This window comes from Miniopterus natalensis, chromosome X (genome assembly GCF_054644295.1).
Source record: "Miniopterus natalensis isolate mMinNat1 chromosome X, mMinNat1.hap1, whole genome shotgun sequence".
Classification (NCBI taxonomy): domain Eukaryota; kingdom Metazoa; phylum Chordata; class Mammalia; order Chiroptera; family Miniopteridae; genus Miniopterus; species Miniopterus natalensis.
The window spans coordinates 104,747,460-104,760,827 of NC_142103.1; the positions used below are offsets into that span (position 1 = coordinate 104,747,460).

At 50.0% G+C, this 13,368-nt stretch overlaps 1 protein-coding gene across 1 annotated transcript in view; it reads right to left on the bottom strand.

Moving 5' to 3' along the window:
- Positions 1–2,206: 2,206 nt before the first annotated feature.
- STS (steroid sulfatase) overlaps positions 2,207–13,368 on the bottom strand; it is a 51,938-nt gene continuing 40,776 nt past the window's right edge. Inside the window, exons 9-10 of the mRNA XM_016207576.2 lie at positions 11,488–11,609; positions 2,207–2,735 (exon numbers count right to left, since the gene is read on the bottom strand). Of these exons, the coding sequence (XP_016063062.2) occupies positions 2,359–2,735; positions 11,488–11,609 (499 nt within the window). The 3' untranslated portion in view covers positions 2,207–2,358. The remainder of the gene's footprint in view (positions 2,736–11,487; positions 11,610–13,368) is intronic.

Consider the following 13,368-nt stretch of genomic DNA (forward strand, 5'->3'; position numbering starts at 1 on the left):
AGGGGCTGCCTTATGCTTACCCGTCTCCGCACATCTCTCCCCAGCCCTTGAGCCTTAGAGACTCAGTAAATATCCCTGGAGCTGGAACGAGAATCCCCCATCGCGTAATGCAGGAGACACACCCACGCACGTGCTGAACTGAGTCACGGTGGAGAAATCAGGACCCGGAACACAGCGTATTTGGCGCCAAGGAGAATTTTATTTTAACTTCTCGCTTCCATTACAACAAGGTTGTCAGAAACCTTAACCCGGATGAGCTCATGGGACACGTAACTCTCCCCAGACACAGACCAAATACGCTCCCCGTCTTCTCTCCTCTCTTCCCCGTGTCTCCCTCAGGGCGATCTCAGGTCCGTTTCCGGAATCTTTCATCACCTCCATCGGAAGGGTGCAAGTTTGTTCTGCATGCAGTGTTCCTCACCTTGCAAAATAATACCTGTCTTTATGTTGCTGTTGAAATGCTAGGAATATAAAGTGTTTTTAAAAAAAAAAAAAAAAAAGTGTTCTGCCCGGCAGGAGTGGCTCAGCGGTTGAGCATCGACCCAGGATCCAGGAGGTCGCTGGTTCGATTCCTGGTCGGGGCACATGCCCGGGTTGTGGGCTTGATCCCCAGCAGGGGGCGAGCAGGAGGCAGCCGATCAATGACTCTCCTCACTGATGTTTCTCTCTCTCCCTCTCCCTTCCTCTTTCTGAAATCAATAAAAATGTATTTAAAACACACACACACACACAAAAACATGTGTTTGAAGCTTCCAAAACCTCCAGGATTTGGGTATATAACACAAGAGTTAATACCAATAGATGCTTTGAAAGCAAGCAGCTGAAACTAGGTCTTCAGCAAAACATAAACCAAAAAAACAAACAAAAAACAGACACAGACAATAGCATGGTGATGGCCAGAGGGGAAGAGGGGTGTGTGGAGGTAGAAGGGGGTACAGGGGGGTAAATGGTGCTGGAAGGAGGCTTGACTTGGGGGGGGGGATGAACACACAATACAATATACAGATGATGGATTATAGAATTATACCCCTGAAACCTGTATAATTTTATTAACCAATGTCACCCCGATAAATTCAATAATTTTTTTTTTTTTTTAAAGAAAGAAAGGTTAGGTCTCTCTTGAGGAAAAAAAAAAAAAAATTCAATTTTCCTGTTGTACATTCCAAGCAAAACTTCCAGACGGTAAGTAGCCATGGAGAATAAACCTGATTTTTGAATTCTTTGAAACAGAATAGCGTTCGAACTTATTTTGAGGTGATACGTTTTGAAAGCTTGTTACCTCTAAAGGTATATGTATCCTTCATAGTCTGGCAACATTGTACAGATGATACAATGAATCCTACACATCAATACATGTTCACGCAATGTAACTACATTCTTCAAGTTATTTAATCCTGCAACATACATTCCCACGTCACAAAGTGTCTAAAAGTCCCTTTGCACCGAGTATCTTAGATTTTGACCGGACATGATCATCTAAAAAAAATAAAGTTCGTGATAGCGGCTCTCGAGAGCTGTTGTGCGATAGGATCAGCAATCATCTAACGTGTTAGGGGCCTATCAGTGCATCGGCAACAAGAACATTTGCTACCGGGGTCGGATGACGGATTTTCAGCAATTCCCGCAACGATTCCCCATGAAAAATACAGCTCTCCCTGTGGAAATCTACGGCTTTTAGTGCAATCGGGATAACCGCCCAGTTCCATATCTTAAATACCTTCGCCGTCTTGAGCAATAAAGAAATAAGCCGTGCCTATATAAATACATACATTTGGAATAATACTTAGAAATAATACTGATCGTAACTGCCTTCCGATCACTAAATGGGAACCTACCAGCGTCTATAATTGGCCAAGCGGATGGTCTCTTAGTCACTAACGAGTTGCGTGGGTTAAAATGCGCTGCACGCTTTCTAAACTATTCCGAACGTCACCGGCGCCACGGCTGAGTCTCGCAGGTGGCGCCATATCAGACTGCGGGATACCGGACACCTTGCGCGGTTGCTCACACACATTTTCGGCAGGAGGGCAGGTTTCTTTCCACCCCATCCTGGCATCTGTGCGCTCTGGGGTTGGACCCACTCCTTCTCATCACCCCATGCGTGTTTGTGAACGCACATGCTTCGAACACGGGAGGCAGGCACCCGTCTAACATTGTCCCTCTGTGCACTGTTAACCTGAATTATTTTCCCACGGGGTCACCCTAAGGCTCTTGATGGGGCCTTCGGGTGACCAGATGCAGAGTGGATCCCAGTCTGAGGCGCTGGCCACACTGGTTTGCGCAGTGACACCCCCCTCCCCGTGCCCTTGTCACGGAGGAGGTGGCCTGGGCGCAGTGCGTCCCCCCGAAACACAACAGCTAAGGGCTCCTTCCCCTGCCTTGCTCCCCGTGGGGACACTGGCAAGACAGGCCGGGGGACAAAGAACAGCACATCTGCAGCCACGGTTTCCAGAGGATGTTCCCGAAGGACAGCTGGTTGGGGACGTTGTGCACGGTGCGGGTGTGGCTCTCTGCCGCCTCCTGCATGGCCCCCAGGATTTCCCAGTACCGGGGCTCGGTGTTCGGCGTCACCGGGCTCCTCTCCCGGGGGTCCTTGGAGAGATCGAAGAGCAAGGGTGGGTGGTGGCGGGTGACAAAGTGCCCGTGGCAGAAACACACGTGGGTGGGGAAGCAGCCGTTGGCGCCCTCGGGCGTGAAGTTGGGCGTGAAGAGGAAAGCTTTCCAGACGGAGGTGCCTGCGGTGGACAGAGACAGAGGGGGTGTCACGGGGAGGGCGTCAGGAGAGCCGCCACCAACCAGAACATGCACGGAAATCACGCGGCCGGTCCTTCCGAGTGAACACTCGGAAGGCTCAAAAGGAAGAAAGAGCCTTAGAGAGGAAGAGCCCCATGCCCATCCGTCGGCGAGGGGCGGTCGGTGGTGCGTATACACAATGGAATATTACTTGGCCCTAAAAAATGCACTAAATCTTACCATTTGCGACAGCCCGGCTGGACCCAGGGGTTATAGTGCTCAGTGAAATACGTCAGACAGAGAAAGACAAATACCCTATGATTTCACTCCTGGGTGGAACGCAGGGCACAAAACAAAGCAGGAACGGACGCACAGACACAGGGGACGGACTCACAGTTGCCAGAGGGGAGGGATCTTTAGGGACTTGCTAGAAAAGCGGAAGGGGGGCTGGTGGTTACGGGACAGTCACGGGGCTGTGAAGCACAGCACAGGGAACACGGGCAATAATACTGTGATGACTGTGGACGGCGCCCGGCGGGCACTGCCAATAGCGGGGGCCACACTCTGCAGGGTATATGATTTTCCTGCCGCGAGGCTGTGCATCTGGAACGAATGTAAAATAATATCGGGTGCAAACTAATTGGAAAAAAAAATTAAAAGCGAGCTGGAAAAAAGAGAGAAAGAATCCAAACTACATTCCTGTTCAACTGGCACAGACACCGATGCAGCCGACACAGCCATCGACTCCGCGGCGCACACTGAGACTCCCGATGAGCACGGCCTTTCTTCCTTCTTCCGAAGCCCTTATTTGCATTCACTCCCCCACGCCCCCTGCTTACGTCCCCCCAATCTCTAAATAATTAGTTGATGCTGCCCGGGGAAGCGGAGATAAAGCCGGTTAGATTCCACATACAACTCAAACAGGACTGTCCTTTTAGCCTCGTAAACTTCCCCGCTCGGAAGCGTTGAGCGGACGCTTGATAAACAGGGTGTCCCCCCAAAAATGTATACACGCTTTGAATAATTACTAAATCCAAGGGGTTAAATATGGAAAGAAAGACACATCAATTGAGCTATGAGCTATGTATATGTAACGTGCATATACATTTTTTGGGGGGGAGAACACTCTATAGTGAGTAACAGGTTAGGAGCTCCCAGCTCTGCTGCCTCCTGCACGCCAACGCCCACATTTTAAACTAACAGCCTGAGTCTCCACCTAAAATGACACGGGATGAGTAGGTAGGCTTGCCTCTAACACATACCGCTGCAGATGCACACACACAGGTGCACACATGCAGCCCGCCACATGCATGCACACACACACACGCACACACACACATAAGCACACACATGCATATGCATGCACACACGCACACACATGCATGTGCGCATACATGCACAATACTCCGCCCCACACATGCACACACATATGCACACATGCACACATGCATACGCACACACATGCATATGCATGCACACACATGCGCACGCACATGCACACACATGCACACGCACATGCACACACATGCACACACACTCCACCCCATGCACACACACACATGCACACACACATATGCACACACAGCCATCAACAGCAATCTCACAGCCCTGGCTGCTGTGGCTCAATAGGTTGAGCACCATCCCTGCACCTGGAGGTCGCTGGTTCGAATCCCGGTCGGGGCACCTGCCCGGGTTGTGGGCTGGATCCCCAGTAGTGGGCGAGCAGGAGGCGGCCGATCCATGACTCTCCCATCATGGACATTTCTCTCTCTCTCTCCCTCTCCCTTCCTCTCTCTGAAATCAAGAAAGACATTTTTAAAAACCAACACACAGCATTTTACGTCATGTTGGTGTTGCTGGGGGTCTGAGGCACGGGCCGGCGTCATTTTTGTGTCATGTCTTGGTGGCCTGTTTGGTGGGATTTGCTTTAACTGCAGTTGCCCTCTCAGGCCGGTGCCGGGGGCGCCCAGTGAGACCGCATAGGAGTTTGCTGTGAATATAAATCTTCAGTCAATTTGAACGAAAAACACCTTGGCTTCCATCTGCCCTTAAATCCACACTCCTGCAGCACGTCTTAAGATACTTTTTCCGCCACTAAGGTTTCTTTAAAAATATGTTAACGAAATTTAAATGGCTTCAGCACACTGGCTCTTAATTTATCACTCAGATTTCCATTTCCCTGAATAAGTGTTGTTCAACTGCCAGGCTTGGCAAGATTTATTTTGGATGCTCGAAGGACTCCGTGTGTACAGCGTGTCCAAAAAAACCCAAAAATCTACACACACGTTAACAGCTGATCAGTCACTTACTTTTCACTCCTTTTCAGGTTTAAAATGAAATGATGGGTGAAGCCAGACTAAGCTTTAAACAAGCAACATATATCCTAAAGTCTTCACTGGACTTTTTTTTTTAAATGGGGGCAAACGAAAGATAGTTTACGGGACAAATGCGGAAACAGTGGACCTATTGAGGGCGCACGAGTTCCGCACGGAATGATCTTGATGTTGGCGATTCCCTTGCTTCGCGGTATCAGCAGGGCCCGGACCAGGACGGTCGTCCGTTTTGAAAACAGGCGTTGACCAAAAAAAAATAAATTATTCCTTTCTGTAGATTCTTGTAAATGTTGAAAATGAACCTTATGTTAATAAACACTGACGATCGTCATTCGAACTGTGCGTATACGGTGTTCTGGGGGCCCCTCTGTAGATGGCGGAGGCTTTGTGCAGACATTCCGGGGTCGGTCCTGGCAGCACTGCCCGCGACGGTGCCCGGCGCTGTCTTGAAATTCTTTAAAATCCTTTGAAATATGGTCTGTTCTTCCTTTGCGAGGGACCGCGCCCACGACGCCCTAGGCTTGTCCCTCGGTCACACTGACTTCACGTGCTCCCCCATGAACCCACCCCATGGCCCCCAAGCCCACGGGCACCTCCCTGCTTCCAGGCCCCACCTCAAACATCCCTCTACGGGGTCCCTAATCCTCAGGCAGCCACCTGACAAAAGCACCCCCGTTCTTTTCTTGGACCCTAAGACCTCGGGGAGGGGCCCGGCCTGGAGCCGCCCAGGGCACCGCATCTTCTAACTCATCAGGCACACGACCCCGGGGCTCTGCGGGCCCCAGGCCTCTTGCCTTTGATGTTAGGGGGTGAAAACGCATAACCTGGCCCGGGGCAGGTACGCAATGCACGCTACACGCCCCCCCTTCCCATCTTTGCATATCCCAGCCCCACCCACCCTGCCAGCCCTGCGACGGTCCCTCCCCCTGTGAGCCTGACGATGCCCAGCCGGACGCTGTCACCAGTCTGCGCCCGGCGGTCAGCCCTCAAGGCCTGTGGCCGTCTGGAGACTGTTTCACGCGCTACATCAGGGGCCCTCAGGAGCCAAGGACTGGATCTCCCACGGGCCTTAAGGCAGCGGTTCCTAGTGCTTTACGCAGAAGGGGCGGCCCATAAAAGGGTTGTGGGTAAACGAATAAATGAGAGGAGGCGCTGAGCCGGAAGGGGCAGACAGACGGGACAGACAGGGGCCTCCTGCATCCCGCCACCCCTCCTCCGGCGTGTCCGCCTCCAATCATTCAGTGTCCAGCCCAGGCTCCAGCAGGCACCTGGCAACGACAGATGGATAGACTGCCGGGGGCACCTGGTGATGGCAGAGAAACGAGCAAGGAAGGCAGAGGCTCCGAACACATTTATCTCAGGGTCTCTTGGCATAAAAAAGTGGGCAGTCGCCCCGGCCAGTGTGGCCAAGTGGTTGGAGCATCGGCCTGCGCACCGAAGGGCTGCGGGCCCGGCTCCCAGTCTAGGGCACGTACCTGGATGGCAGGTTCGCTCCCCGCCCCCGGTCTGGGTGGGTGCAGGGGGCGGCCAACGGATGTGTCTCTCTCACATCGGTGTTTCTCTCTCTCCCTCCCCCCTTCCGCTCTCTCTGAAAAGCACCGGGGGGGGGGCAGTCATAAGGGGTTCGTGTGAGGATGTGACCTCAGCAGAGAGGCTGGGGACCAGCTGGAAGGAGGCCAGAGCTGACGTCCCCAGGAACGGCCTCCCTTAGGAAACAGGGCGACCCCGGGGGTGCCCCGGAGACAGTCCACGGAGGTGCGGAGATGCCCAGAGAGACAGCGAGGGGGAAGGATCGTCTTTGGGTCGGTGAGTAAAAAACAACTTATCGCCTTGTTGAAGGCTCTCCAATCAACGGAGAGGCCAGCTCTGAAGACGCACTGTGCTGGCTGCAAATCCAACTTTGCCATCAACCCCGTTGCCGTCGGGTGTTACGTGGCCTCCGACACCTCTGCCTCCCCGTCTGTGAGTGGGAGGACCAGCCATGGGAGAGACTGGCACCGGTCGTCTCAGCCTTTCATGGGCACCGAGTGTTAGCTGAACACCCCCCCCCCCCCCCCCGTCTTAAAGACCCCACCTCCCAGCCTCCCTGAAGCTACGTGTGGGCAGGTGACCGACTTTTGAGATTTAATTGGTAGAGTTGGGGCCCCAACCCCGCCTCCCCTCTGACAGCTGTTGGTCTGTTCTCTTTCTACGAGTCTGTTTCTATTTTGTAACATTGATTCATAGACGTCACACGTTAAAGCCAAAATTTTCAACATACACAGAATAGTAAGTTTCAACTAAAAACTCCCCGTTTGAATGCAAGAAAAGTGATCCGTGCTATGATAATGCTTTTGTCCATTCCGTTCAAATGCAACGGGAATGATGATATCAGATCCTAACGAAATTATGCCATTCGACTCGCTCAGACAACTGAATTATAGAATTATTATAATTACAGAATTATTAAGTTATAGACGAGACATTGTGCATAGACATTAAAGGGGATTGATGTTATTAAAAGGTCAAGACAGAAATCTAGCTACAAGTTTTTGAAAAATAAGTATTTAAAACGTCTGGAGTTGTAATATTTAGGCCTCCAATCAGTCTGGACAAACAGTAATTGGAATTTAAAAACATCTGCAGTCAATTCCAGTTTCACTGGCACCGGGAAAGCTAGCTCTCTCCGGGGTGAGGCACAGAGCCCGGATTTGCCGTGTCTGCCAATTGCCGTGGTGTTAAAACTCCCAGCGTGTGGACTTCATGTTAGCTACAGTTTACTAGCTGGCCGGATTCCTGACCATTCAGGAGCTGGCCCCACCACACAGCTGCCTGTTACAAAATCTGGATGCTAAATTCCTCTTTCCTCATGTTAAATATGTTTTTATTGGCTTCAGGGAGAGGAAGTGAGAGGGAGAGAGAGAGAAACATCAATGATGAGCTCTTGCACGCTCCCTACTGGGGATCAAGCCTGAAAAGCAGGCATGTGCCCTGACTGGGAATCGAACCATAAACTCCTGATTCACAGGTGGATGCTCAACCACTGAGCCATGCTGGCCAGGCCCTGTTTCCTTTTCTAATGAAGTATTTTGAGGTCAGATGGAAACCTTCTCATCCCAAAGAATTACGGAAAGTATCCCACCGTGCAGCCTGGTGATTACGGACCATCTCCTAGCAAAGTAGACCTGAGATGACCTACGGACCATCTCCTAGCAAAGTAGACCTGAGATGACCTACGGACCATCTCCTAGCAAAGTAGACCTGACGTGACCTCAGCCAACTCACCCAACTAGCTCTCATTTACGTGTGTCCTCTAGTTGACAGGTAACACCCTGAAAACAAAGGTTGCCCTTTCCTTACCCATCTCTGCTGTTCTTGGCTCTTTCCATAGCTCATGGCACAAAACAGTCTAAGGCATAAACAGAGTGGAAACCCAGCTGCTCTTATACCAACCATTGCCCAAGCCAGAGGTCAACGTGGAGGTTGGACTTTCGATTCCCTCTTTAGAAGGTGAGTAAAACTTCTGCTTGGCCCACTCCGGCACAGGGGTTGCACATAGTAGTTGCTCAATGAATATTCATAGAATTAATAAAAGGTGAAATACTAGATAACTAACCACAGAGCCTTGCGTGGTCGCCAAGACAGCAACCGTGGTTACTGAGTGTCAGATACAACCTGACAAGCGTAAGGGCAGGAAAAAGGCTCTTTCTTTGCTACGGCCATCCACATTTTATGCGAAGCACTTGGCAATTAAACCCCAAGATTGTTGGTTCCTCTGATTCAAAGAGCCCCTCTGTTCAAACTGCAGAGGAGATTAGCTAATCTCAAGGCTACATTGTTGCACCCTCCCCCCTCGCTGCTGTTTTCACAACTCTCAAGGCTACATTGTTGCATTTCCCTCCTCCCTGCTGTTTCCACAGCTCAGGGACAATTGGCACCAAGGAGTTTCTAGTTAGTAGAAAGTTCCCTTCCCCCCTCCCCTTCAAACAAGCCTCTTTTGAAGTCTTCATAACTTTGGCTCTAAGCTTGTTTTACAGGCTTGGAAAAAATACTGCTAAGACACCTCCCTAGGACATCTGCTGGACTGTCTCCTGGAAAGCAAACAAACTGTAACTTTTCAAGACAGTCCCTGGTATCTGCTCAATTTCAACTTCCTTGTCACCTAGCAACAGCCTCTGCTTAAAAGGAGAAGCCCCCTTTGTTTCTTGCCCTGTGTAGATTAACATGCATCGGCCCTTTCCCTTCTGGGGGAAAGTAAAATAAACTTCCTCTCTGCATCTGATCTTTTAATTGTAAATTCTTTCACAGCCTGCATCCCCTGCCAAACCCTAACAACAAGTAAATAAGAGATGATTCATGAAATCATGATTTGTCGAGACCCTTTAGCTGGATAACTGATCCCAGCATTGACGTACTGTGATTCCTACTCTCTTGTGGTGGGTTTGAGCCAGAAGGTTTTAAGAAATTTCATATGAAGATACGTCTGTGGAAGGAGTAAATTTTATCCTAAAGCCAGCTGCCCATCAGAATCTGGGTCTTGTTTTTTGCACTTGCTCCTATTTTCTGTCTCTTCCTGTCTGTTTCCCTTTTCCTCCCCCACATAATCTGTTTCTCCAGCCCCTCATCAAATGTGTTCCTTCCAGCTCCTCAAACTGGGTGGAGGTGGCTTTTTTTAAATGTGATTTTGCAAAGTTCAGCACATGATTATCAAACTTCTTTAAACACCAGAGCGGCACAAAAACTTAGTTCGTAACATTTCTCACAGGCTCCGTGTAAACAAAAGAGGGTAGAAGTGTAGTTCCCCTTTAGCTCAGACTGAAATGTTTCAGTTTGTCTAAAAAAATGAACCAGGACTCCTATGGGGGTTTGAAATTATGAACACATGGAGGACACAGGAAAATACAATCCTTCCAAGTCTAGACCCTACGGCCGTTGCTGTCCATCCAGCTTCCAGAAAATACCCCAAGGCAAGGCAGCTGCCCACATTTAAAGTAGAAACTTTATATGGTTAAGCTGGTGTGATTTCTGGAAAAGCTGCAATTTTCCACTTTAAATATAATGAAGAGGGGCCTGGCCAGAGTCGCTCAGTGGTTGAGTGTCAAGCCATGAACCAGGAGATCACAGTTCGAGTCACGATCAAGGCACATGCTTGGGCTGTGGGCTCCATCCCCAGTAGGGGGCGTGCAAGAGGCAGCCGATCAATGACTCTCTCTCATCATCGATGTTTTTATGTCTCTCCCTCTCTCTCCCTTCCTCTCTCTGAAATCAGTAAAAACATATTTTTAAAAAAATAATGAACGGGTGCTCTTTCAGTGAGACGTCTTTAGAAAATTGGCTGGGTAAGTAGGGATGGAGAGAGATGCACTGAAAGCCAATTTTAAGCTTCACTCTGAGTTTGAGAATGAACCATCTGTTGGGAGGTTACCAGATGTCCTCGGAGTGTGTAGCCTCCAGGAGCCGAACTCCCAAACACAGTAGAGAAAAGGGGAGATTTATTGAACCTCTGAAGAGTGACTTGAATGTCCAACCTAGATTTCTGCCTCCAGGATACACGACAGTCGTTTCAACAGCGGTTCGATTTCCACAGACTCGGGCATCTCAGTGACATGATCATCATCACGGTTCTAAGTTTAAATATATGAAAAAATACTGGACACCTATCACTACACTTGGGATTATCACCTGGTTCCATTTGTAACTTTAGGCTTGCTAGAATACAATGCTAAGACTGGTGGCGGAAAACCGAAATTCGACGCCAGCGCTGAGAGCGAGCACACCTTGAAGAACACAGTTTTGGAAATATGACATCCGAGCATTTGAACTTGGTCTTAAAGACTAAAGTCTAGGAAATCCACACGATCCCGACAAAATGCGAATTGAAGAGTCCCGACCCGCCACCTTTGAGGTTCAGAAGAGGAAACGAGCCGAGCATCTTATGCCATTCAGCGCAAAGCGACAGGACTGCGGAGAGCTCTCTGAGGGCAGACGGAGGACGTGGCGCTTGCTTCAGGGGGTTTTGCCGGGACTGATAAGCCTCACCCAGGAAAGGACAGAAGGACAGTCCTCCCAGGTCCAGGGAGCTACAAGCACCGGTCAGCCATGCACAGGGCAGAGGGGCTGAAGCCCAGAGCGAGGAGGAAGCGGGGGAACACGCAGCCACTTGAATATCACGGGAGGGACCACGTGCCCTGTTGAGCACCCGGAGCTTCCTGTCCTGCAGGGGGCGCTGTCATTGGCATACACATGAGTGAACACCAAGGCCTCCTGATGTCCCACCTGGACAACTGTGGGGCCAGAAGGAATGTGAGGAGGGAGAGAAAGTGTTCAAGCAAAGCACAATCACACCCTGAGCCGCCTCGTAGCCCCTAAAGACAAGCCCTCCGCCCTCCTGGAATTTCACCTGCTCACACGGCGCTGATTGCACAGAAAGGTGTGTACTCACTGTTCCGGGGGTGCCAGCGCACGGCGTTCAGGTAGAAGTTGCAGTAATGGAAGAGAAACTCGTGATCCGAGCGCTGGCTTCTCCCTTGCAGCAGGGGCATCAGGTCACGCCCGTCGATGACCCTGCGGGATAGACCAGGCGGGCATTAGGGCGTGAGCGGCCATGTCGTCCTGGGGCTAAAACGCCCAGACCCCTGAGTTATGCCCCCCACAAAGGAGGGCGTGAGAGGGCTGCATCGTCGGGATCTAGGAACCGGTGTGACTCCTCCGAACTCCCAAATACCCGGGCACTCGGTTCCGTCTCTGCCGGCTGAGTTGCCCGCTCAGGTTCTGAGTGTATTTCTCTCCTACAAGTAAATCTTCTCCAGCTTTTGCTGTTGTTTGTTCTTTTGTTTCAATTCATTCTTATAAGCAAGACAAGAACTGGGGGCGCAGAGCATGGTCTCTGTCCAGAGGTGACCGCCCCGACCACCGCCGTCAATGTGACGAGCGAGAGCCCCTGGGACGGAAACCCAGCTGATTGGGCGTCTGCGCCCCCTCGTCTGCTCTTCCTAACCCTTATTTTCGGCCCATTTCCTCAGCAATTAGCAAACTCCCTTCGTGAACCAGAGGGCTACTGAAATTTAGAACATCTGACAGTTTGAGTTAAAGAGAGATGACATACAGCGTGGGGAGAACCGGATAGAACAGAGTCCTATTTAATCATCATGAGCCAATCTCTAAATAACAATGTTAATCACCCTGGGACTGGATTGGCCCCCAACACAAATACAGTTAATTCTTGAACAAGTCTCCATTTACGCAGGAATCTATGCACCCCTATGCTGACGGCAGTTATAGACAACAGCTAAGATCTGCAAACGACCCAAGCGCCCGTCAGGAGACAAGTGAACAAAAAGGCTGCGGTACATCTACGCAGTGGAATACTATGCAGCCCTGAAAAAGGACGCGCCCTTACCAATCGCAACAACAGCGATGGACCTGGAGGGTATTGTGCTAAGTGAAACAAATCAATTAGAGAAAGACATGTGATTTCACTGATATGTGGAATCTCAAAAACACAATAAGCAACACAGAAAGAGACTCACAGATACAGAGAAGGGTCTGATGGTTGCTGGAGGGGAGGGGGGTTGGGGAGCTGGGTGGAAAAAGGGGAAGGGATTGAGAAGGGCAGATTGGCGGTTACAGAACAGTCACCGGGATATAAAATGCAACACAGGGGAAATGGTCAATAATATTGTCATACTATGTATGGTGTCAGGCGAGTACTGGAAATATCGGGGGGATTACCTTGTAGTGTATACGAAATATCGGGGGGATTACCCTGTAGTGTATAGGAAATACCAGGGGGAACTACCCTGTAGTGTATAGGACTGCTTAACCACTGTACACGTAAAACTAACATAAAATAATACTGAATGTAAACTGCAAATGAAAAATAAAATTAAAAAACACAGGATGCAGAACCGCTTTCCTAAGATGACTTCTAGAAAACGGAGCTGGCTTCTGATACTATAAACGGGGATTTCATTAAAAAAATAAAAAAAATAGGACTCCGAGCCTCACGCAATGTTTTTCTTACGTAAAAGCAAAATATGTAAGATTTTAAAAAAGTGGAGCGCGGCAAAGTCTACTCTTCAAACTCCGTTTTCTTCTAGCTGAGAGACAGATCTCCCTTTTTCCCCGTGTATCCCACCTCCCGCGCGGTTTCCTCGAAGCAGGCCATAAATCACGCCGCTTTGGGCAGGCACCGTGGAACCGAGCTGAGAAATATGGGCTGTCAAGAAGAGGCTCATTGCTGCCATGAAAGATTGAAAGTGACCCTCGGGAGCCAGGCTTTTAAAAGGTGCCCAGCACCCAAAATACTCGACTCGTTTGCAAC